The sequence below is a fragment of the Bos indicus genome, chromosome 25 (assembly GCF_029378745.1).
Source record: "Bos indicus isolate NIAB-ARS_2022 breed Sahiwal x Tharparkar chromosome 25, NIAB-ARS_B.indTharparkar_mat_pri_1.0, whole genome shotgun sequence".
NCBI lineage: Eukaryota > Metazoa > Chordata > Mammalia > Artiodactyla > Bovidae > Bos > Bos indicus.
Genome location: NC_091784.1, coordinates 20,521,693 through 20,546,898, shown reverse-complemented (window position 1 = coordinate 20,546,898; position 25,206 = coordinate 20,521,693). Strand labels below are relative to the sequence as shown.

Genomic DNA, 25,206 nt, shown 5'->3' with positions numbered 1-25,206 from the left:
ATTTTACACTTTTACATTTTTACACTTTTACATTTCTTTATACTCCAAATTAATCCATTATGTACTACTTGACTGAAGAAGGGCTATGTTACTCACAGTGTTTTAATGTACAGGGTTTCAGTATCTTATTCATACTGTTCATCTGCATATGTGGAAGGTCTTTAAAGTATATCAAGAAATGGCCAGTATTTCAGTATGGATGGTATGCAAATGTTTCTGTACATGCCCTTGCTCATAAGGACTATGGTTTTCACAACAATAGAAGCATTAGAACTCACCATAAGAAAAAAGTACCATGGTTGAGGCATGCCATATTGCCCTGGAAAGACAGCTTCTATGTACCAGGTCACAAGGCCATACAAGAAAGCATCAATTACAAGCATTCCCATCATATGGCCAAAGGTGAGGTTATCCTCAAGGGTGGCTGGTGTCCAAATCTTATTCCAGTTCACACCAGTTTCTGAAATAAAAGGAGATATATACCATAGATGACAGCTCTGTGATTGAAACAGCAAAACACAAAACAAAACAAAACAAAAGGTTGATAATCTAAATTTTACTAAGGTGAATTATCTATATGTTGATACCCTTAGTAATTAGTTCATCCAAGAAAATGATGGAATATGTAATAACATTGATTTCTTTCCTCCTCCCTTGAAAATCTACAAAAATAATAGGAATGCCTGAGATAAAGTCAATGACTAAAAAACAAAAATGAAGAGTAACAAAAAGCCAAGAAAAAAAAAAAAAAAGACCTATTAGAAACTATCCCTCTACTTTTCCTCTAATTTTAAGTTCCCACTGAAATAACCATTAGTATATACACATTTGGAAAAACATTTAATATAACTAGAGAAGGATGATTACCAAGTAGAAGAGAAAAAGAAGTTTTGCTGACAGTACTGATGGAAAGAGAAAAACATGTTACCAAAAGATTACAAGTAGCACAACTGAAAAAGCATCAGGGCTTGCGGTGAACTCCTAATGCAAATAAGAAAGATGTTAAACACAGTGGCCCATGAAACCCATCCTGCCTTCAACTTTAGCCCTTCTCCTATAGCTCAGCACTATGAGAAGAATGTTCATAAACATTGTGTCTTTGAGAAAGCTATATAAGCAGAGGTACTAGCCTGAGAAAAAAGGATTTGGTCAATTAAAGGTGATTATCAAAATGAAAGCCATCTCAGAGGCAATGAACAGTACATTAGAAAATCTAGAAAAAAAAAAAAAGAATGCACAATACAAACTTCAGGAAGTCTATCATAACTTGAGAAATTCTGCTACTGAAAATAAAATAGGAGTTCCTGAAAAACAAAATACAAAAAAATAAAAAGCAAATGATTAATAAAATAATTTCACAAAAGTAACTCAGAAAACTAAAACTGTTTTAGTTTTAATTCTGTTGCAGATTAAGCCAATGAAAATTCACTAATTAAACCTAGTAAATTTTCTAATGCTTCATGTGTAAAGTAAGAATGATCTAAGTATCCACAAAGAAATCTTATATATATTCTTATGACTGGCTATTCATTTGGATTAGACTATTGTTCACAGATGAGAAAACTATCTTCAATCCTCATTAATCAATAAATGCAATGAAATTCCCACTAAAGATTAACAATATTTTTCATCGAATTTGGCAAAGTTATCCTGAAGTTCAAGAGGTAAGCAAAGTGATAAGAATGACTGAAGAGCAACAAGGTATGAAGACAAGACCAACAGATATTAAGACTTATTATAAAGCTATAATGAGTAAAACCATCATGGTATTGACACAAAAGGAGACTAAAAAAGAATGGAAACTATTAATACCACTAGAACCAGATCCATGCATGTATTGAAAGGTGATGTGAAGTAGGTGAAATGAAAAAGCAATAGAGAACAATAGACATTCCAATAAATTATTGTAAAAGCTTGATTTTCATGTGAAAAAAAATAAAATTAGATATAGCAACTCTATGCTTATTGAAAATCCAGATGTAAAAATTAAAAAATATAAAATTTAGAAGAAAATATAGGATTATCTTTATGACTCTGGGTATTGAAGGATTTCTTGAAGATGACACAAGTGTACAAATTAAAGGAAAAGACTGACAAGCCTGATCACATTATAGAATTTTTTGGAAAAAAGATACCATGAACACAAGTTAAATGAATCACAGTCTAAGGATAGTTATTTACATTGTGGATAACTGTAACCATGAAATTAAAAGATGCTTGCTTCTTGGAAGAAAAGCTATGACAAACCTAGGCAGCGTATTAAAAAGCAGAGACATCACTTTGCGGACAAAGGTCAATATAGTCAAAGCCATGGTTTTTCCAGCAGTCATGTATGGATGTGAGAGTTGAATCACAAAGATAGCTGAGCACTGAAGAATTGATGCTTTTGAACTGTGGTGCTGGAAAAGACTCTGGAGAGTCCCATGGACAGCAAGGAGATCAAACCAGTCAATCCTAAAGGAAATCAACCTTGAATATTCATTGGAAGGACTGATGCTGAAGCTGCAATACTTTGGCCACCTGCTATAAAGAATGGACTCATTGGAAAAGACCCTGATGCTGGGAAAGATTGAGGGCAGGAGGAGAAAGGGGTGACAGAGGATGAGATGGTTGGATGGCATAGCTGACTGAATGGACATGAGTTTGAGCAAACTCTGGGAGATAATGAAGGACAAAGAAACCTGGTGCAGTCCATGGGATTGCAGAGTCAGACACGACTGAGCGACTGAACAACAACTTACAACATTTAGACAATTCAAATACTTTTATGTAGCAATAAAGCCTTCCTTTTCTCCCTTAAAATTGATAGATTTAGATGCTATTTTTTACTTAGCATAAAAGATAAAGTAATTCCATGGTGTAAAGGATATAAAATTTTGAAATACCCCCCAGTTTACAGTCCATTTCTCCTTATCTTCTAATGTTCTGGCATTTTGTGTCCTGGGGAGCAGCAATGCAAATGTTCATTTGAAAAGGATGTCCCTTCTAAAAATGAAGACAAGTAGGAAAGGCAGCCCTCACTTCACATAAGAAAAGAAGGAAAATAAGGTACAGAGGACAGGTACATGGGTCCTTGGTTTTCCTATTTCAGGGAAACCCTGGTGAAATATTCAGGTGGAATCATGTAGAATATCCAACATTGCATGATTGGTGGTATTGTTATTGGCAGAGTAAGGCAGCTAGATAAATAAACCCGAAGTGATGTTACTGACCCCTCATACCTTAAAAGCCACATTCAGAGCTTGTATAACTTTCCAAGTATTTATAAAGGCCAAAGAGTCTCAGAGAGAGCCAGAGGAAGGCAGAGAACTGAATGAGGACTTTTAAGGCTAGATCTACTAGCCAGAACCATGTTTCTAACAGATGCAGGCCAAACATAAAGAGTCACACTTCAGTTTGTAAGTCCATAAAGCAGCTCAGGTTAGGTACTCTACTGTAGATATACAAGATCCAGAAGATACCACATGTATTTGAGGCCACCATGTCCCTCCATCATAAGAGATCCCATAAATTTCCAAACCCGTCCATACTATTTTGAAGAATATGAGAAGGAAAGAGACGTCTGAAAAACTGACTCATTCAGAAGACCATATCAGATCAGATCAGTCGCTCAGTCGTGTCCGACTCTTTGCGACCCCATGAATTGCAGCACGCCAGGCCTCCCTGTCCATCACCAACTCCCGGAGTTCACTCAGACTCAAGTCCATCGAGTCGGTGATGCCATCCAGCCATCTCATCCTCTGTCGTCCCCTTCTCCTCCTGCCGCCAATCCCTCCCAGCATCAGAGTCTTTTCCAATGAGTCAACTCTTCGCATGAGGTGGCCAAAGTACTGGAGTTTCAGCTTTAGCATCATTCCTTCCAAAGAAATCCCAGGGCTGATCTCCTTCAGAATGGACTGGGTTGGATCTCCTTGCAGTCCAAGGGACTCTCAAGAGTCTTCTCCAACACCACAGTTCAAAAGCATCAATTCTTCGGCACTCAGCCTTCTTCACAGTCCAACTCTCACATCCATACATGACCACAGGAAAAACCATAGCCTTAACTAGACGGACCTTTGTTGGCAAAGTAATGTCTCTGCTTTTGAATAGGCTCTCTAGGTTGGTCATAACTTTCCTTCCAAGGAGTAAGCGTCTTTTAATTTCATGGCTGCAGTCACCATCTGCAGTGATTTTGGAGCCCAGAAAAATAAAGTCTGACACTGTTTCCACTGTTTCCCCATATATTTCCCATGAAGTGCCGGGACCGGATGCCATGATCTTAGTTTTCTGAATGTTGAGCTTTAAGCCAACTTTTTCACTCTCCTCTTTCACTTTCATCACGAGGCTTTTGAGTTCCTCTTCACTTTCTGCCATAAGGGTGGTGTCATCTGCATATCTGAGGTTATTGATATTTCCCCCAGCAATCTTGATTCCAGCTTGTGTTTATTCCAGTCCAGCGTTTCTCATGATATACTCTGCAAATAAGTTAAATAAACAGGGTAACAATATAAAGCCTTGACGAACTCCTTTACCTATTTGGAACCAGTCTGTTGTTCCATGTCCAGTTCTAACTGTTGCTTCCTGACCTGCATACAAATTTCTCAAGAGGCAGATCAGGTGGTCTGGTATTCCCATCTCTTGAAGAATTTTCCACAGTTGATTCTGATCCACACAGTCAAAAGCTTTGGCATAGTCAATAAAGCAGAAATAGATGTTTTTCTGGAACTCTCTTGCTTTTTCCATGATCCAGAGGATGTTGGCAATTTGATCTCTGGTTCCTCTGCCTTTTCTAAAACCAGCTTGAACATCAGGAAGTTCACAGTTCACATATTGCTGAAGCCTGGCTTGGAGAATTTTGAGCATTACTTTACTAGCGTGTGAGATGAGTGCAATTGTGCGGTAATTTGCGCATTCTTTGGCATTGCCTTTCTTTGGGATTGGAATGAAAACTGACCTTTTCCAGTCCTGTGGCCACTGCTGAGTTTTCCAAATGTGCTAGCATATTGAGTGCAGCACTTTCACAGCATCATCTTTCAACTGGAATCCATCACCTCCACTAGCTTTGTTCATAGTGATGCTTTCTAAGGCCCACTTGACTTCACATTCCAGGATGTCTGGCTCTAGGTCAGTGATCACACCATCGTGATTATTTGGGTTGTGAAGATCTTTTTTGTACAGTTCTTCTGTGTATTCTTGCCATCTCTTCTTAATATCTTCTGCTTCTGTTAGGTCCATACCATTTCTGTCCTTTATCGAGCTCATCTTTGCATGAAACGTTCCTTTGTTATCTCTGATTTTCTTGAAGAGATCCCTAGTCTTTCCCATTCTGTTGTTTTCCTCTATTTCTTTGCATTGATTGCTGAAGAAGGCTTTCTATCTCTTCTTGCTCATTCAGAAGAACCTGAGTAAATCACTAAATTAGACTTATATTTATTTTCTTCAGCACAATAGTGCTGAGTTTGGAGGAAAATTAGTTACAGGAAATAAAGACCTTATATTTGCTTTTTACATCAGAGTAGTATAATGTATCAGAGAATGCAATGGCACCCCACTCCAGTACTCTTGCCTGGAAAATCCCATTGGCGGAGGAACCTGGAAGGCTGCAGTCCATGGGGTCGCTAAGAGTCGGACACGACTGAGCGACTTCACTTTCACTTCTTACTTTCATGCATTGGAGAAGGAAATGGCAACCCACTCCAGTGTTCTTGCCTGGAGAATCCCAGGGGTGGTGGAACCTGGTGGGCTGCCATCTATGGGGTCGAACAGAGTTGGATACGACTGAAGCGACTTAGCAGCAGCAGCAGCAGCAGCAGCAGTATAATGTATTATTGGAACAGATGTAGAAAAACTCATGTGTTACTGGTGGGACAATAAATTGATCTACTCTTTTTGAAGATTATCATAAACTTTGGCCACCTCTTGCGATGAGTTGACTCATTGGAAAAGACTCTGATGCTGGGAGGGATTGGGGGCAGGAGGAGAAGGGGACAACAGAGGATGAGATGGCTGGATGGCATCACTGACTCGATGGACATGAGTCTGAGTGAACTCCGGGAGTTGGTGATGGACAGGGAGGCCTGGCGTGCTGTGATTCATGGGGTCGCAAAGAGTCAGACACGACTGAGCGACTGATCTGATCTGATCTGATTCACACCATATGAGAAAATATATGAATACTATTAAGGGCAGTAGCAAAAAGTTGGAAAATTCTTAAGCATACACTGATAAAGAATGGTTAATTAATTATAATACCTTTTTGTAATGGAATACTAAACAGCTTTGTAAAAGAAAAGAGTCTATCTCTATGTGGGAAGAGGTTTAACATATATTATTAGGTAAATAAGGAAAGTTGTAGAATAGAAGGTTAGTTCACACAATTGCCTTCATAATAAAAAAACAAATCCGGAAATAAATATTTTTATAGTATGTTTTTACCTCTTTAGTCACAGTCCCACCCACACTGTCTCTTTCTACATTTCTAGGAATCAAATAGAAAAGGCAAAATTTGCAAGGCAAACACTTACGTTTTGTTTCAAACTTGACAAGGAGTTTAATCCCCAGTGCCAAAGCAATATTTGGGCTGAGACAGGCAGCTACCTTCATGGTAAGGTTTATCCGTCCATAGTATTGAGCAATGGAATTAAATGGAAAGAAACTGACAAAATATATAAAGCTTCCAGCAGAAGCAGCCAAACGGGCTGCAAATGAGAAGGAAATTATAAGGTCAGTTTAAAGCAATATACAAACTAATGAATGATAAATAAACTATAAGTAAGTTCATAAGACTACACTAAAGGATAAGAATGTAAACTCTATGAGGGAAGAGAATTTATCTTTTTCACCCTCATATCACCGATGTCTGGAACACAATATGTGTTCAGTAAATATTTATTAAATGAATGAATTAATGTATAGGATGACAATGTATAGGATATTTACCACATATGATAAAAATGTGCAGTCATTTAAACAAAGAATCACCCTTACATTTGTTCCTTTCTCATTTCTAAAACTCACTTATTCATTATTACTTGGTTTGGAGAATTATAAATGCACATCATTAGCATTAATATAAATTTAATACCTTAGTGTTTCTAGAGTTTGAAATTATGGGTAGAATAATAAGCCATAGTGAAGTTTTTAACACATGCTTTCAATCTACATCATGATAGTCAAAAGAGAATAGTTAAATAAATAGTTAATTATTGAGAGTTGGATATGATTAGGTCCATAAATACAGGCTCCTGTAAGCTAGAAAAAGAATTTTTGTCAAGATTATCATTGAGACAGGAGATCAAGAAGGTGGAGTAAGAGGATGCGGTGCTCACCTCCCTTCATGAACACATAAAAAAATACATACACATGTAGAATAATTCTCACTGAAAACTAATTGCAAACAGGTAGAAAGATTACTGTAAAATCAAAGTTCTAAGAAAGATACTCATAGAATATGACAGGATGGGAAGAAAAACAATCAGGTTGTGGAATCTGTGTCCTTAGGAGGGGAATCAGAGATTGCATGGGTAGATATTTGCCATGGGGACTGAGCAGGTTGAGCCACAGACTGGGTGTCCCAGCTCGCGGGTCCTATATGGAGGAGACAAGCCCGTTGGCTGGTTGGAGAACCATGGAGGCAGATAAGAAGGTTGGAGATGCTTAGACTCCACTTTTGAGGAATGTTCAGGTGCTCGCTTGCCCCAGGCGAGGCTGAGAAACATATTCTCTAGCAGCTGCAGGGTTTCCTGAGACCACCTCCCTACACTTCCCAGCCCAAGCCAAGCAACAACACTAGCACTGCTCACTCCACACTGCAGTGTGGCACTGGAGCTAGGGTGGTCAGGATTAAAGGCTCAAACTTGGGATGCAGAGATGACCCAGTCCCAGGGATGAGCCCAGGTGGGTGGTGGCCATTTTTGTCACCTTCTCAAGTGATGTCCTAGAAGCAACCCAGACTTTTGACACCAGCAAGGATGCTGGGCTTCCCACAGTTGCCTGTGTGCCCTTGTCCAAGCTGAAAAAACTCTTTGGCCCCACTCACAGCACACATAGTGTGACACTAGATCTAGGGCAGTCACGACCGGGGAAGAGATGTGATTATCAGCTGCATCTGAGCAGAGTGGCAGGTGCCCACACAGGCAAAACACTGGAGTCCTTTTAGGTGCATGTGCCCACTTGCTTCCGCACACCCCTCCTTTGAGGCAAAAGTCCTGGTAAGTACCCTGTAAAGTGAAAAGGTTACAATTATATTGTCACCCTTCTTATTTATCTGATCAACAACATGAGATATGCAGATGACACCACCCTAATGGCAGAAAGAGCCTCTTGGTGAAGGTGGAAGGGGAGAGTAAAAAAGGACTGATGCTGAAGCTGAAGCTCCAATACTTTGGCCACCTGATCTGAAGAGCTGACTCATTGGAAAAGACCCTGATGCTGGGAAAGACTAAAGGCAGGAGAAGAGGATGACAGAGGACAAGATGCTTGGACAGCATCACTAGCTCAAGGAAATGAGTTTGAGCAAACTCCAGGAGATGTTTAAGGACAGGGGAAACCTGGCATGCTCAGTCCATGGGGTTGCAAAAAATTCAGACATGACTGAGTAACTGAACAACAAAGCACCTATTTACGGTAAAAACTCTCTAGAAAGCAGCATAAAGGGAACCTAACTAAACATTGTAATGACCATTTATGACAAACCTCTGGCAAACATCCTACACAATGGTGAGAAGCTGAGAATATTTTTTTCCAAGATCACGAACATGACAAGGATGTCCACTCTCACCGATTTTATTCAACATAATTTTTCTATAGCAATCAGAGAAGAAAAAGAAATAAAGAATAAAAATTGGAAAAGAAGAAGTAAAACTTTCACTGTTTGCAGATGACATGATACTATAAACAGAAGATCTTAAAGATGCTACCAGAAAACCACTAGGGCTCATCAATGAATTTCGTAAAGTTGCGGGTAACAAAATTAACAGAGAAATCTATTGCATTTCTACACACTATCAGAAAGAGAAATTCAAGAAGCAATTTCATTTACCACTGTATCAAAAAGAGTAACATACCTAGGAATAAGCCTACCTAAGAAAATCAGAGATACCAAAGGAATATTTCATGCAAAGATGGGCTTGATAAAGGACAGAAATGGTATGGACCTAACAGAAGCAGAAAATATTAAGAAGAGATGGCAAGAATACACAGAAGAACTATACAAAAAAGATCTTCACAACCCAGATAATCACGATGGTGTGATCACTGACCTAGAGCCAGACATCCTGGAATGTGAAGTCAAGTGGGCCTTAGAAAGCATCACTATGAACAAAGTTAGTGCAGGTGATAGAATTCCAGTTTAGCTGTTCCAAATCCTGAAAGATGATGCTGTGAAAGTGCTGCACTCAATATGCCAGCACATTTGGAAAACTCAGCAGTGGCCACAGGACTGGAAAAGGTCAGTTTTCATTCCAATCTCAAAGAAAGGCAATGCCAAAGAATGCGCAAACTACCGCACAATTGCACTCATCTCACACGCTAGTAAAGCAATGTTCAAAATTCTCCAAGCCAGGCTTCAGCAATATGTGAACCGTGAACTTCCTGATGTTCAAGCTGGTTTTAGAAAAGGCAGAGGAACCAGAGATCAAATTGCCAACATCCTCTGGATCATGGAAAAAGCAAGAGAGTTCCAGAAAAACATCTATTTCTGCTGTACTGACTATGCCAAAGCCTTTGACTATGTGGATCACAATCAACTGTGGAAAATTCTGAAAGAGATGGGAATACCAGACCACCTGACCTGCCTCATGAGAAATCTGTATGCAGGTCAGGAAGCAACAGTTAGAACTGGACATGGAACAACAGACTGGTTCCAAATAGGTAAAGGAGTATGTCAAGGCTGAATATTGTCACTGTGTTTATTTAACTTCTATGCTGAGTACATCATGAGAAACACTGGACTGGAATAAACACAAGCTGGAATCAAGATTGCCAGGAGAAATATCAATAACCTCAGATATGCAGATGACACCATCCTTATGGCAGAAAGTGAAGAGGAACTCAAAAGCCTCGTGATGAAAGTGAAAGAGGAGAGTGAAAAAGTTGGCTTAAAGCTCAACATTCAGAAAATGAAGATCATGGCATCCGGTCTCAGCACTTCATGGGAAATATATGGGGAAACAGTGGAAACAGTGTCAGACTTTATTTTTCTGGGCTCCAAAATCACTGCAGATGGTGACTGCAGCCATGAAATTAAAAGACGCTTACTCCTTGGAAGGAAAGTTATGACCAACCTAGAGAGCCTATTCAAAAGCAGAGACATTACTTTGCCAACAAAGGTCCGTCTAGTTAAGGCTATGGTTTTTCCTGTGGTCATGTATGGATGTGAGAGTTGGACTGTGAAGAAGGCTGAGTGCCGAAGAATTGATGCTTTTGAACTGTGGTGTTGGAGAAGACTCCTGGGAGTCCCTTGGACTGCAAGGAGATCCAACCAGTCCATTCTGAAGGAGATCAGCCCTGGGATTTCTTTGGAAGGAATGATGCTAAAGCTGAAACTCCAGTACTTTGGCCACCTCATGCGAAGTTGACTCATTGGAAAAGACTCTGATATTGGGAGGGATTGGGGGCAAGAGGAGAAGGGGACGACAGAGGATGAGATGGCTGAATGGCATCACTGACTCGATGGACATTGAGTCTGAGTGAACTCCGGGAGTTGGTGATGGACAAGGAGGCCTGGTGTGCTGTGATTCATGGGGTTGCAAAGGGTCGGACACGACTGAGCAACTGATCTGATCTGATCTGGTCTGAAGGAAACAAAACACCTGTACTCTGAAAACTACAAGATGCTGATGAAAGCAACCAAAGAAGACACAAACAGATGAAAGACATCCCATGGTCATGGATTGGAAGAATCAACATAGTCAAACACAGAAATCTAAAGACTGAATGCAATCCCTATCAAATTACCAATGGCATTTTTCACAGAATTGGAACAAAAATCCAAAACTTTGTATGGAGAAACAAAAGCCTCCATGTAATGAAAGCAATCTTGAGAGATAAAACAGAGCTGGAAGAATCAGGATCCCTGACTTCATATTATATTACAAAGCTATAGTCATCAAAACAGTATGGTACTGCCACAAAAACAGAAATATAGACCAATGGGAAAAGGAATCAGCTATGAAAGTATTAGTTGCTCAGTCATGTCTGACTCTTTGCAACCCCATGGATTAATTGTAGCCCACCAGGCTCTTTTGTCCATGGAATTCTCCAGGCAAGAATACTGAAGTGGGTTGCCATTTCCTTCTCCAGGGGCATCTTCCCAACCCAGCAATCTAACCCGAGTCTCTTACATCTCCTGCATTGTAGGTAGATTATTTACCATCTGAGCCATCAGGGAAGCCTGTTAATCAGTTAAACCTCAACACCAAAAAAAGTTAAAACTAAATAAAAATCTATCTCTTGAGGTATAACTAGGTTGCTTCCATGTCTTGGTTATTTTAAATAATGCTGTAATGGGGGTACAGATATCTCTTTGAGAAGTAATTTCAATTCCTTTGGATGTATACCTAGAAGTGGGATTGCTGTATCTTATGGTAATGCTATTTGTAATTTTTTAAGAAACCTCAAAAGTGTTCTACAGAGTGGCTACAACAATGTATATTCCACCAACTGTATATATGCTATGCTATGCTATGCTAAGTCACTTCAGTTGTGTCCGACTCTGAGCGACCCCAGAGACGGCAGCACACCAGGCTCCACTGTCCCTGGGATTCTCTAGGCAAGAATACTGGAGTGGGTTGCCATTTCCTTCTCCAATGCATGAAAGAGAAAAGTGAAAGTGAAGTCACTCAGTCGTGTCCGACTCTTAGCAACCCCATTGACTGCAGCCTACCAGGCTCCTCCGTCCATGGGATTTTCCAGGCAAGAGTACTGGAGTGGGGGTACCATTAAAGTTCTTTATTCTCCACATGCTCACCAACACATGCTATATTTTGTAATCTTGGTAATAGCCAACCTAACAGTTGTGATAATTGAATCTGAGTTCCAGATTACCACATTATGAAATTTAAATTTAAATGTCAAGTTTTGAAAAAATTGACAAGGAATACAGAGAAACAAGTAAGGAGAAAATAAATCAACAGCAGTTATCCCTGAGAAAGACCAGATGGTGGACTTTCTAGATCAACAGATTTAGACAAATGTTCTAAGATGCTCACACAGCTAAAGAAAGATGAGGATAAACTCAAGAAAATTATATATGAGCAAAACAAAGTATCAATAAAGAGGTGAAAAACATAGGAAGGAATAAAGAAATTCTGAAGCTGAATAATACAATAAAAGCAATGACTATTCAGTAGAGTGTTTCAAAATTGAATTTTCACAGGCAGGAGACTCAGTGAACTTTAAGACTATACAACTGGAAAGTTCAGTTTTGAGTAATATAAAGTAATAAGATTGAAGAAAAGCAAACAGTGTAGGGATCTGTGGGATAACATTAAGTGGACCAACATAACCACTGTCAGAGCGCATGAAAGAGAAGACAGAATAAAGGAGAACTTATCTGAAGCAATAGTGGATGAAATTTTCCCAAACTTGATGAAAACAAATATAATGATTCAAGAAGCTTATCAAGAAGCTTAACAAACTCTAAATAGCACGACCTGCAGAAGACTGACACTGAGCACATTATAATCAAATTGTTAAAATCTAAAGACAAAGAATTTGGAAAGGAGCAAGAGAAGAGGATCATATGCAAAGATCCTCATATGATTATTGGAAGAATTTCTAAACAGAAAGTTTGAAGGTCAGGAGGCTGTGGGTGAATATATTCAGATTTCTCAAGGAAAAAAATCAGCAAAAACCAAGAATTCTTAATGCTTCAAACTGTTCTTTTAAGATGAAGGAGAAATGAGTAACAAATAAAGAAAAATTACCTGTCCTGGGGTCTTTCAGGTTGAAAGAAATATAGTTGAGGCTATATGAACAAGCAAAGATCTCCAGTAAAAGTAAATTCATGTACAATTATTAAAGCTAGTATTACTGTATCAACTATACCTCAACTTAAAAAGAGGAATGCAGGAGAGTCTGAGTCAGAGAAGATTATGTGATAATCAAAGTAGAATTGGAATGATGGAATTGCAAAAAGAGTTCATAAGCCAAGGAATGTTGACTGTTTTCAAAAATGGGAAAAAGGCAAGAAAATGTATTCTTTACTATAGGCTCCCAAGGAATACAGTAGTGCGTCTTTTAGCCAAGTGCACACAGGACAGTCTTCAGGATAGAGCATATGTTAGGCCACAAATCAAATCACAAAACTTTTGAGTTAAGATAAATGTCATATAAACAATCTTCTTCAACTACAACAGGACTAGAATACTGAAAAGAAAATGGAAAAATTTACAATTTTGTGGAAGTTCAACAGTACACTCCTGAACAATCAATGGACAAAAAAGAAATAGCAAGAGAAATTAAAAGGTATATAGAGATGAATGAAAATGAAAACATAACATTAAATGAATTAAAAGCAGTACTAAGGGGCAAAATTATAGCTATAACTGCTTACTTTGAAAAAGAGGTAGGATCTCCAATCAATAAATTAACTTCACAACTTAAGAAACTTGACAAAAACAAACAAACAAAATTGGAAACTATCAATAAAAAATAGAAAGCTAGAATAAAGAAGGAAATGTTAATAATAAAGATTATGGCAGAAATAAATAAAATAGAGAATTGAAAAATAGTAGGAAAAATAAACACTTACATGTGGAACTTAGAAAAATGGGACTGATGAAGTTACTTGCAAAGCAGAAGTGACTTACAGAGTTAGAATATGAAGCTATGGCTACCAAGGGAGAAGGTTAGGGTGAGGCATAAATCAGGAACTTGGGATGAACGAACACACACTCTATACACAAGATAGATAACCAACAAGGATGTCTTGTATAGCACAGGGAACTCTATTCAATATTCTGTGATAACCTGAGAAAAGATTCTTACAGAGAGTGGGTATACATATATTAATATGCATAACAATTACTTTGCTGTACACCTGAAACATAATATTGCAAATAAACTATACACTAATAAAATTAAAATATTAAAAAAAAAACACACAAGACAAAGAAAAAGCACGAAGACTTTCAATCCTAAGCACAGGGTATCTTTCCCTTTATTTGTATTTGCTTTAATTTCTGGTCAATGTTTCAAGTGAACAAGTCTTTCACCTCCTTGGTTTATTTTATTCTTTTTGATGCTATTGTAAGAGGGAAGATTTCCTTAATTTCTTTTTTGAGTAGTTCATTGTTAATATATAAAAATATAATTGATTTTCATATCAGTTACTTTAGTGAATTTATTTTTTAAAATTTATTTAAATTGGAGGATAGTTATTTACAATACTGTGATGGTTTTTGCCTTACATTAATATGAATCAGCCATAGGCATACATTTGTCCCCTCCATTCTGTACCCACCTCCCTCCTTAATCCATCCCTCCAGGTTGTCACAGAGCACTAGCTTTGGTCGCCCTCTGTCATACATCAAACTCCCAGTGTCTATTTTACATACAGTAATGAATATGTTTTAATGCTATTCTCTCAAATCATCCCACCTACTCCTTCTCCCACTGAATCCAAAAGTCTGTTCTTTATGCCTGTGTCTCCTTTGCTGCCCTGCACATAGGGTCCTTAGTACATCTTTCTGGATTCCACAGATATGTGTTAACATATGGTATTTGTCTTTCTTTTTCTGACTTACTTGCCTCTGTATAACAGGCTCTAGGTTCATTCACCTCATTAGAACTGCTTCATATGTGTTCCTTTTTATAGCTGAGTAATATTCCATTGTGTATATATACCACAACTTCTTTATCCATTCATCTGCTGATGGACATCTAGGTTGCTTCCATGTCCTAGCTGTTGTAAATAGTGCTGCAATGAACACTGAGGTTTTATTGTTGTTCACTCACTTGTGTCCAACTCTTTGTGACCCCACAGGCTTCCCTGTCCTTCACTGTCTCCCAGAGTTTGCTCAAACTCATTTCCATTGAGTCAATGATGCCATCCAACAATCTCATCCTCTATTGCCCACTTCTTCTCCTGCCCTCAATCTTTCCCAGCATCAGGGTCTTTTCCAATGAGTCGGCTCTTTAGAACAAGTGACCAAAGTATTGGAGCTTCAGCTTCAGCATCAATTCTAATGAATATCCAGGGTTAACTTCCTTTAGGATTGACTTGTTTGATCTCCGTGCTGTCTAAGGGACTCTCAAGAGTTTTCTCCAGCAACACAGTTTGAAAGCATCAATCCTTTGGTGCTCAGCCAGCATTATGGTCCAACTCTCACATCTGTGCCTGACAACTGGAAAACCCATAGCTTTGGCTATCTGGAACTTTGTTGGCAAAGTGATGTCTCTGCTTTTTAATATGCTCTCTAGGTTTGTCATAGCTTTTCTTCCAAGGAGCAAGCATCTTTTAATTTCATGACTGCAGTCACTGTCCACAGTGACTTTTGGAGGGATACATGTGTCTTTCAAATTCTAGCTTCCTCAGGGTATATGCCTAGTAGTGGGATTTCTGTGTTATATGGTAGTTTTATTCCTAGATTTTAAAGGCATCTCCATACTGTTCTCCATAGTGGTTATATCAATTTGCATTCCCACCAACACTTTAATAGGGTTCCCTTTTCTGTACATCCTCTCAGCATTTATTGTTGACTTTTTGATGACAGCCATTCTGATTGGTGTGAGATGATACTTCATTGTGATTTTGGTTTGTATTTCTCTTATACTGCGTGATATTGAGCATATTTTCATGTGTTTATTAGCCATCTGTCTGTCTTCTTTGGAGAAATGTCTGTGTAGGCTCTCTGCTTGACAATGAATTTATTAGTAGCAACTGTGTGTGTGTGGAGTCTTTAGGATTTTCCATATATGCTGCTGCTGCTGCTGCTAAGTCACGTCAGTCGTGTCCGACTCTGTGCGACCCCACAGACGGCAGCCCACCAGACTCCCCCGTCTGTGGGACTCTCCAGGCAAGAATACTGGAGTGGGTTGCCATTTCCTTCTCCAATGCATGAAAGTGAAAAGTGAAAGTGAAGTTGCTCAGTCGTGTCCGACTCTTAGAGACCCCATGGACTGCAGCCTACCAGGCTCCTCCGTCCATGGGATTTTCCAGGCAAGAATACTGGAGTGGGGTGCAAACATATATATTTTTACTTTTTATCTGGATATCTTTTACTTCTTTTTCTTGCCCATTTGTTTGACTAGAAATTCCAAATACTATGTGTAAAATTAGGTTATCTGTTTGACCTTTCTTATCTTTTAAAATGAATGTTTATTGTTATAAACTTTCAGTCCTGCTTTTCCTGCATCCTAAAAGTTTTGGTATGATTCTATTTGTTTTCGTTTTCCTGAAGATATTTTCTTGTTTCAACTCCTTTGACCAAAAGCTGGCTGTGTTCTTTAAAATTCACACATTTTAAGTTTTTCCATCTTTTTTTTTTTTTTTTTTTTAGTTTTATTCCATTGTGATTGAAAAGTAATTGGAATTTCAATCTTCTTAAGTTTTTAATGACTTGTTTTCTGACCTAATGTGTTAGGCTCTGGACTATACTCCATGTACACTTCAGAAGGCTATATTCTGTTATTGGGTGAAATGTACTGCTTATGTCTGTTACATTCATTTGGTCAATGGTGCTCAAATCTTGTTTCCTTACTGATTTTTCTCTCTAGATGATCTATCCATTTTTGAAAGTGGGGATATTTAAGTTTCCTCCTCCAACTGTATTGCTATTTCTCCCTTCAGGTATTTCAATATATGCTTTATATACTTAGGTATTCTGATGGTTGGTGCATATATAATAGTTATATCTTCTTGATGCATTGAACTTTTTGTCATTATGTAATGTCCTTCTTTGTTCCTTGTGAATTTTTGACTTAAAAATCTATTTTTATGTTCTAAGTGTAGCTACCATCTCTACTTTTTTGTCAATATTTTTTATGGAATGTATATTTGCATCCCTTCATTGTGAACCTAAGTGTGCCTTTGATTCTAAAGTAAGTCTTGGTAGACAATAAATCATTGTATCTTTTTTTTTTTCGTGTGTGTCCATTCTTTGGTTTCTGATTGGCGCATTTAATCCATTTATGGTTTAGTTATTATGGACAGACAAGGACTACAATTCCCATCTTGCTACTTGTTTCTGTCTGATCTGTCATTCTTTGTGTCTTTTACTCTCTTTATCTTCCTTTGTGATTTGTTGATCTTTTGTAGTGAGATGCTTTGTCTCTCTTTTTTGTCCATATATATTTTAGATTTTACTTAGCATTATCTTATAACTATCTCATTTACACCAATAACAATTTCAAGTGCATAAGTCTATACTTTCAATTCTCCCCTCTCAAAGTTTGTTAATTCCATCTTTTATATTGTTATATATCAAGAATTTAAAAATTTTTATTCTTAATACTTTAACTTTTACAGTACAATTAAAAAGGATTTCTTTACTATCATTACAATATTACAATACTGTATTTGTCTAGACATTTGCCTTTATCAGTGAGCCTGTGCTTTCACAGGCTTCGCACTCTTTATCATCCTTCTGTTTCAACTTAAAGAAGACCCTGTAGAATTTCTTATAATGCAGATATAGTGGTGATAAATTCCCTCCAATTTTGTCTATTGCTTCAGTTTTAAAGTACAGTTTTGCTCAGGATAGCATTCTTAGTTGGCAGTTTTCTTTTAGCACTTCAAATATATCATCTCATTCCTTCCTGGCTTTCATGGTTTCTGTTTACAAGGAGTTCCTTAGACATGATCATTCCTTTTTCTCTTCCTGCTTTCAAAACTGTATGTTTTTCTTTTAGTTCTGACCATTTGATTGTAACTGAGACATTGAGACAATGTAGACTTCTTTTGTTTCATCATGTCTGGTGTTTATTTTGAGGATTCATGAGTCTGGATGTTCACTTACCTCTCTAGATCAGAAAAATTGTTACCGCATTTCATTCAATAAATTTTCTATTTCCTTCTTTTCTCCTTCTGAGGTTCTCATTATATATATATATATATATATATATATATATTCATTTTTATGTGCCCTTTAATCTCTTAGACTTTCACTTTTTTCTTTTTGAACTTCTAACTTGATAATTTCAAATGTCCTATATTGAAATTTGCTGATAATTTCTTCTGCTTGATAAACCCAGTTTTTGAATCATCTTAGCAAACATTTCAGTTCAATTATTAAACTCTTTGACTAAAAATTTCTATTTGGCTCTTCTTAAAAATCCATTCCTGTTGGCATTCTCAGTTTATGTATAATTTTCCTGAATTAACTTATATTTTTGTCCTTTTGTAACTTACTGAGTTTAAAATAACTATTTTGAGTTTCACCCCAGGCAGTTAAGACACTTTTTCATGGTAGGTTACTAAATATTTATTTGCATGTGTGTCTCTCATGTGAGTTTGTGTGTTACTTTGTCATGTTTTCATGGTTCTTCCTGTTCTTCGTTGCTTTCCATTAGTGTATGCACATTTTAAGAAACTGCTACTTCTCTGTCTTTAAGGACCTGCTCTGACTGTGAAAGACTACCATTCAATCCAGTTAGATTCTGGGCATTTGTTCTTAGCTGCCCCATGTCCAGTGTATATATATATATTTCCCTTAAGTAGCTCATATTCTTTCACTGCCTCTACTGTCTATGACAGTTTAGTCAGTGCTCCACATGAAGCAAGACAGAAACCAGACCCTTGCACTGTGCCCTGGAAGGCTAGAGATGTTGGAGCCACAATCCACTAGATTCTCTTCCTCCTGGAGAAAAACCCTCAGTTCTACACCTTCCCTAAATCTTGCAGATCTGTTCTGGTTGTAGGATGCTGCCTGCCCCAGTTCTTTTGTTCTTAGCTGCCCTGTTCACCAGGACTGTGTCAACTTCTGCAGTGCTCCTTGTATGGGCTGAAACAAGCCCCTCAGGGACTGTTCTGAAAGGCAGAGGAATTGTAGCTATTCTCAACTCCTCTTGCCCTTCTTGGGGAGGAGCCTGTGCCTTCAGTTCTGTACGTTCAGTTCTGTGCGTTCTCTAACTCTCAGAGAGTCATGTGGATCACAGGAAACTGCTCATCTTTTTTCTTCATTTCTAACTGCTCCAGGCTTCTGTTCTGTTCCAGTTCTTTCAGCACTCCACGTGTTGCAAGAGAGAAACTAGTTCTTCAGGTAACAGGAAATGGCCGGGAATGTAACATGTTTGTCCCACTTTCTCTTACCCTAGCCCTCCTTCAGGGACAAGTCATGGGCTGAGGTTATCTCTCATGTCACTGAGCTGAAATAGCTTGTAAGAGGGGCTAATGCAGTAAAACAAAATTGCTCTCATCTACTTACCTGTGGCTAGTCAGTGAATACCAGGTGTAGGAGTAGGAGTCAATTAAAGCAAGAAACCAAACAGTGAAGCCTTTAATCACTTACTGCAATAGTATATGCAAAAACCTAAAACTGGAGAAAGCACAAACTTTCTCATTCCATTTTCTCCATGGATTGAAACAGTGGTTCAGCGTCACATGCATCATCACAGATGTGGTAGGAGAGGGGGCTTATTCAACTAACTGTTGAGGGAGCCCTGAACAAAAGGCTTCTTAAGTTTTATGGCTTATGAAAGGCTACTGGAAGACTAGGAGTAGAAAAGTTCTGAGTGCTAAGTCAGAGTGAATAAAAGTGTCTTCCAGATTTCACACATCAAAGAAGTCTCTGTAGAGGTATCTGCAGAGACCTCAGCCAAAGGCCCTCAATAGAGACCTAGTAATAAAGGCCCGGAATGCAGATATGCAGAAGAGCATGGTGTCAGCAGGACTACACACATTCTTAAGACTCTAGGGAAGATGGCACTCCTTACCTCTTCTAGCTCCTGGTGGCTGCCAGCAGTCCTTCACAGAACTCCAAATTCTGCATTTTACCATTCTAAGTTACATAAATCCTACTTCCACTTAGGCTTCTCTACACTCAGTTCAGTTCAGTCGCTCAGTCGTATATGACTCTTTGTGACCCCATGGACTGCAGAATGCTAGGCTTCTCTGTCCATCACCAACTCCTGGAGCTTGCTCAGACTCATGTCCATTGAGACAGTGATGCCATTCAACCATCTTCTCCGCTGTCCTGCCCTGCTTCTCCCACCTTCAATCTTTCCCAGCATCAGGATCTTTTCAAATGAGTCAGTTCTTTGCATCAAGTGGCCAAAGTATTGGAGTTTCAGCTTCAGCATCAGTCCTTCCAATGAATATTCAGGAATGATTTCCTTTAGGATTGACTGGTTTGATTTCTTTGCAGTCCAAGCGACTCTCAAGATTCTCCTCCAACACTACAGTTCAAAAGCATCAATTCTTCGGCCCTCAGCTTTCTTTATACTCCAACTCTCACAACCATACGTGACTACTGGAAAAACCATAGCCCTGACTAGATGGACCTTTGTCAGGAAAGTAATGTCTCTGCTTTTTAATATGCTCTCTAGGTTGGTCATAGCTTTACTTCCAAAGAGCAAGCCTCTTTTAATTTCATGGCTGCAGTCACTATCTGCAGTGATTTTGGAGCCCCGCAAAATAAAGTTTGTCACTGTTTCCATTGTTTCCCCATCTATTTGCCATGAAGTGATGGGACCGGATGCCATAATCTTTGCTTTTTGAATGTTGAGTTTTAAGCCCGCTTTTTCACTCTCCTTTTCCACCTTCATCAAAAGGCTCCTTAGTTCTTCTTCACTTTCTGCCATAGGGTGGTGTCATCTGTATATGTGAGGTTATTGATATTTCTCCTGAAAATCTTGATTCCAGCTTGTGCTTCATCCAGCCTGGCATTTCACATGATATACCCTGCACATAAGTTAAATAAGCAGGGATATTCACTTTAAAACTCTTTTAACTGTCTTTAACTATTTTCTTTACTTAAATTGAACACCAAATTGGATGGATGATGTTATAATTTTGCTTCATCTATCAAATTTGATCTAATAAACACTGGAGAAGTAGAACAGTATATTATACTTATACCTATTTTTACCCATTTCCATGTTCTTTGTGGAGTTCAGAGATTTCTGTTACCTCCTTTCTGCTCAGGAAACTTCCTTTAGCCATTCTTTAATGGTAATTTTGTAAACAATAAATCTTTGTCTTCCTCCTTCTAAGGATTTATTTCCTATTTATTCCTGGAGGATAGTTTTCCTGGATAGAGTTCACAGTTGGCATTTCTTTTCTTCAGCACTTGGAAAAACATGCTGCTTCCTTCTAGTTTAGATGAGAAATGTGGTTATTCAAATTGACAATCTTCTATAAATAATGCATGATTTTTTCTGTCTGCTTGTTAGGTTTTTTTTCATGGTCTTTAGTTTTCAGAAGTTTCATTATGATGTGTCTTGGCATGAATTTCTTCAAGTTTATCCAATTTGGCATTACCTAGGTCCATGAGACAGTATAAGTCTGTCTTTCACCAGACTTGATAAAATTTCAGCCATTATTTATTTGAATACTTTTTTATTTTGAAAACTTTTTCAGTCCCACATTTTTCCTACTCTTCTTTTGAAACTCCATTTATACAAATAAGTGTTAGATATGTGGTTATTGTCCTACATGTCCTTGAGATTCTATATATTTTTCAGTGTATTTTCTCTTTATTCAGAATGTGATTCTACTGAATCTGTCTTCAATTTAACTTATTCTATCTTATCTTTATTCTACTTATGCTTTAAACTTGCTATTATATTTTTCTATGATATCCATTTGTTTTTTAAATAATTTCTATTTCTTTGCTGAGATTTCTATTTTCCCATTTGTTTTCATAATTTCTTGCTGAAGCCATTTTTTGCGATGGCTGCTTATATTGCTTGCCTACAATTATAATACCTGCTTCACCTTAGTGCTGTGTCTTTTGCCATGAATGTCATTTCTCATTAATACTGTGATTTTCCTGGTTCTTTGTATGAGTGATTTTCTATCATGTCCTAAGCATTTTAGGTAAAATGAGACTATGAATCCTAATCTTTTTTAAAAAGCAGGCAGCACACAAAGGTCAGATGGATGTGGCTGTTTCTCTTTCCTGCTGACACTTTCCTGGGCACGGCACTGATATACACTGCCTCACTGCAGACAGATGAGGTGGAAGTTCAGATCTCTCTCTGGCCTTGCTAACACCTTTATGAAAGTGGGGCACTGACTCATACCACCTTTTAACCTCTGATAGAGGAAGCTTAGCTCTCTTCTGGGCTTCACTGATGCTACATGATGGGAGATGTGGAAGGAGTGTTGACTAGTTTTGCACACTTGTTCAGTTTCTTATTGCTGTTGGGTAGATGTGGAAGATTAGCTGACGGCAAGGATGCTTATTATAACTGATTTGTACTACAGGTTAAGTATTATTGATACTGTATGTGGATGGAGACTCAATTCACTACTGGACACTGATGGCAGTAAACTGGCAAGGGAATTATTAATTGAATAGTGCCTGACTCTGGCAAGATGGGATTGAGATGGAGGATCAACTTCTTTCTTGACTCTGACTCAGCCATGAATATGGAGGTGCAGTGGTTTTTCACTTAGTGTTGGGCTGGAATAGGGCAAGTATTGCCAAAATCTTTTCTATTGTTAGGGCACCAACTTCCTAGTCTTTTGGTGTGGGAAAACAGGCTTTGTTTGGAACTTTTTGTATGTTGTTAGTTATAGACTAGACACTTCTGAAGTGCTTTTTCAAAGATACATGAGTAGCAGTAAGAAATCCCAAGGAAGTAAAGGTCAAGTCAATTCCTCAAGTTTCAAGGTTTCTAAGCAGCCTTTCTTCTTCTTTATAACTTTCAGGGACTTTTTATTCTTGTTCATTGTGGTAGCTGAGATTTTTACTTTTGAGGAGAACTTGAGCTGAATTAAAAATAAGTTTGATCTCCTTGCAGTCCAAGGGACTCTCAAGAGTCTTATCCAACACCACAGTCCAGAAGCATCAACTCTTCAGTGTTCAGCTTTCTTTACAGTCCAACTCTCACATTCATACATGACTACTGGAAAAACCATAGCCTTGATGAGATGGACCTTTGTTGTCAAAGTAATGTCTCTGCTTTTTAATATGCTGTCTAGGTTTGTCATAGCTTTTCTTCCAAAGAGCAAGTATCTTTCAATTTCATGATGGCAGTCACCATCTGCAGTGATTTTGGAGCCCCCCAAAATAAAATCTGTCACTGTTTCCATTGTTTCTCCATCTATTTACCATGAAGTGATGGGACCAGATGCCATAATCTTAGTTTTCTGAATGTTAAGTTTTAAGTCAGTTTTTTTTCACTCTCCTCTTTTACTTTCAACAAGAGGCTCTTTAGTACTTCTTCACTGTCTGCCATAAAGGTGGTGTCATCTGCGTATCTGAGGTTATTGATATTTCTCTTGGCAATCTTGATTTTAGTTTGTGCTTCATCCAGCCTGGCATTTTGCATGATGCATTCTGCATATAAGTTAACTAAGTAGGGTGACAATATACAGCCTTGATGTACTCCTTTCCCCATTTGGAACCAGTCTGTTGTTCCATGTCCAGTTCTAACTGTTGCTTCTTGACCTGCATGCAGATTTCTCAGGAGGCAGGTAAGGTGGTCTGTTAGTCCCATCTCTTTAAGAATTTACCAGAGTTTGGTGTGATCCACACAGTCAAAGGCTTTGGGGCAGTCAACAATGCACAGTCAAACCAGTCATTCCTAAAGGAAATCAGTTCTGAATATTCATTGGAAAGACTGAAGCTGAAACTCCAATACTTTGGCCACCTGATGCGAAGAACTGACTCATTTGAAAAGACCCTGATGCTGGGAAAGACTGAAGGTAAGAGGAGAAGGGGACAACAGAGGATGGCATCATCGACTCAATGGACATGAGTTTGAGTCAACTCTGGGAGTTGGTGATGGACAGGGAAGCCTGGTGTGCTGCAGTCCATGGGGTCACAAAGAATTGGACATGACTGAGCAACTGAACTGAACTGAAAAATAAGTTTAAAAATATTAACTAATATTTTAATTGTTCTAGATGGAAGAGTCATTCTAATTATTTAGTCTATTATACCACCAGAAATAAAAGTCCTTTTTCTTAAGTTTTTATAAATACACTGACTCTTATCTGACAATCTTATTTTGATTTTCAACACATCACTTTCTGCTTTAGCTCAACATACTACTTTTCTTTATCCACAATTTTGTTAATTGTTTTATTTAGGTCCTCAAGACCACCTCTGGATTAAGTCACTTTCTAGGACAATTCAAGGATATAGCATATAGTCATACTCAAGAGTTATGGTGAATAAATAATGATGCTATAATAACAATGTACAGATACAAAGCCCAATCATTGAAGGGAAAAGGAGCATGGGGCAAAGTGCAGATGGAAACAGGCACAGGTTTACAAGAGTTGTCTCTCAGTGAAATCACACAGGTTATACTTGATTCCTCTAGCAAGGACAGCATATATAAAATACTGTTGGCCAGATATTCATTAGGGATTGAGGGACTAAGGTTTTTGTGGGGAGCTTGTCACACAGGTGTACATAACATATATCAAGACTCAAGACTCCCAGAAAGAAAGCCTGTGATTAGTATAAAAACTGCTTGCACAAGCACTTTAGGAACCATGAGCCACTCTTACTATTTAGAGAATGGGGAGAATCTTCTAAAAATTTAAGTTCTTAGATGCCAAGCAAAGGTCAACCTTTGTAGGAAGGCTTTCTAAGGAAATGAGTTTCAGGCCTGCTATGTTAATTCCTTTCAGCACAATTCCAAATACTAATTGTGAACTGTGAAAACCAATCAGCTGATATTTGTGATATTTGTGATATTTGTGATAATATGCAGGTCAGAAAGGCAATGGCACCCACTCCAGTACTCTTGCCTGGAAAATCCCATGCACAGAGGAGCCTGGTAGGCTACAGTCCATGGGGTCGCTAAGAGTCAGACCTGACTGAGCAACGTCACTTTCACTTTTCACTTTCATGCATTGGAGAAGGAAATGGCAACCCACTCCAGTGTTCTTGCCTGGAGAATCCCAGGGATGGGGGAGCCTGGTAGGCTGCCGTCTATGGGGTTGCACAGAGTTGGACATGACTGAATCGACTTAGCAGCAGCAGCAGCAGGTCAGGAAGCAACAGTTAGAACTGGACATGGAATAACAGACTGGTTCCAAATAGGAAAAGGAGTATGTCAAGGTTGTATATTGTCACCCTGCTTATTTAACTTATCTGCAGAGGA

General features: G+C 38.4%; 1 protein-coding gene across 1 annotated transcript in view; it reads right to left on the bottom strand.

Annotated features, from left to right (window-relative positions):
- Positions 1-25,206, bottom strand: part of LOC109578125 (phospholipid-transporting ATPase ABCA3-like) — a 204,253-nt gene that overhangs the window by 142,153 nt on the left and 36,894 nt on the right. The window contains exons 8-9 of the mRNA XM_070779778.1: positions 6,504-6,677; positions 279-460 (exon numbers count right to left, since the gene is read on the bottom strand). Coding sequence (XP_070635879.1) covers positions 279-460; positions 6,504-6,677 — 356 coding nt within the window. The remainder of the gene's footprint in view (positions 1-278; positions 461-6,503; positions 6,678-25,206) is intronic.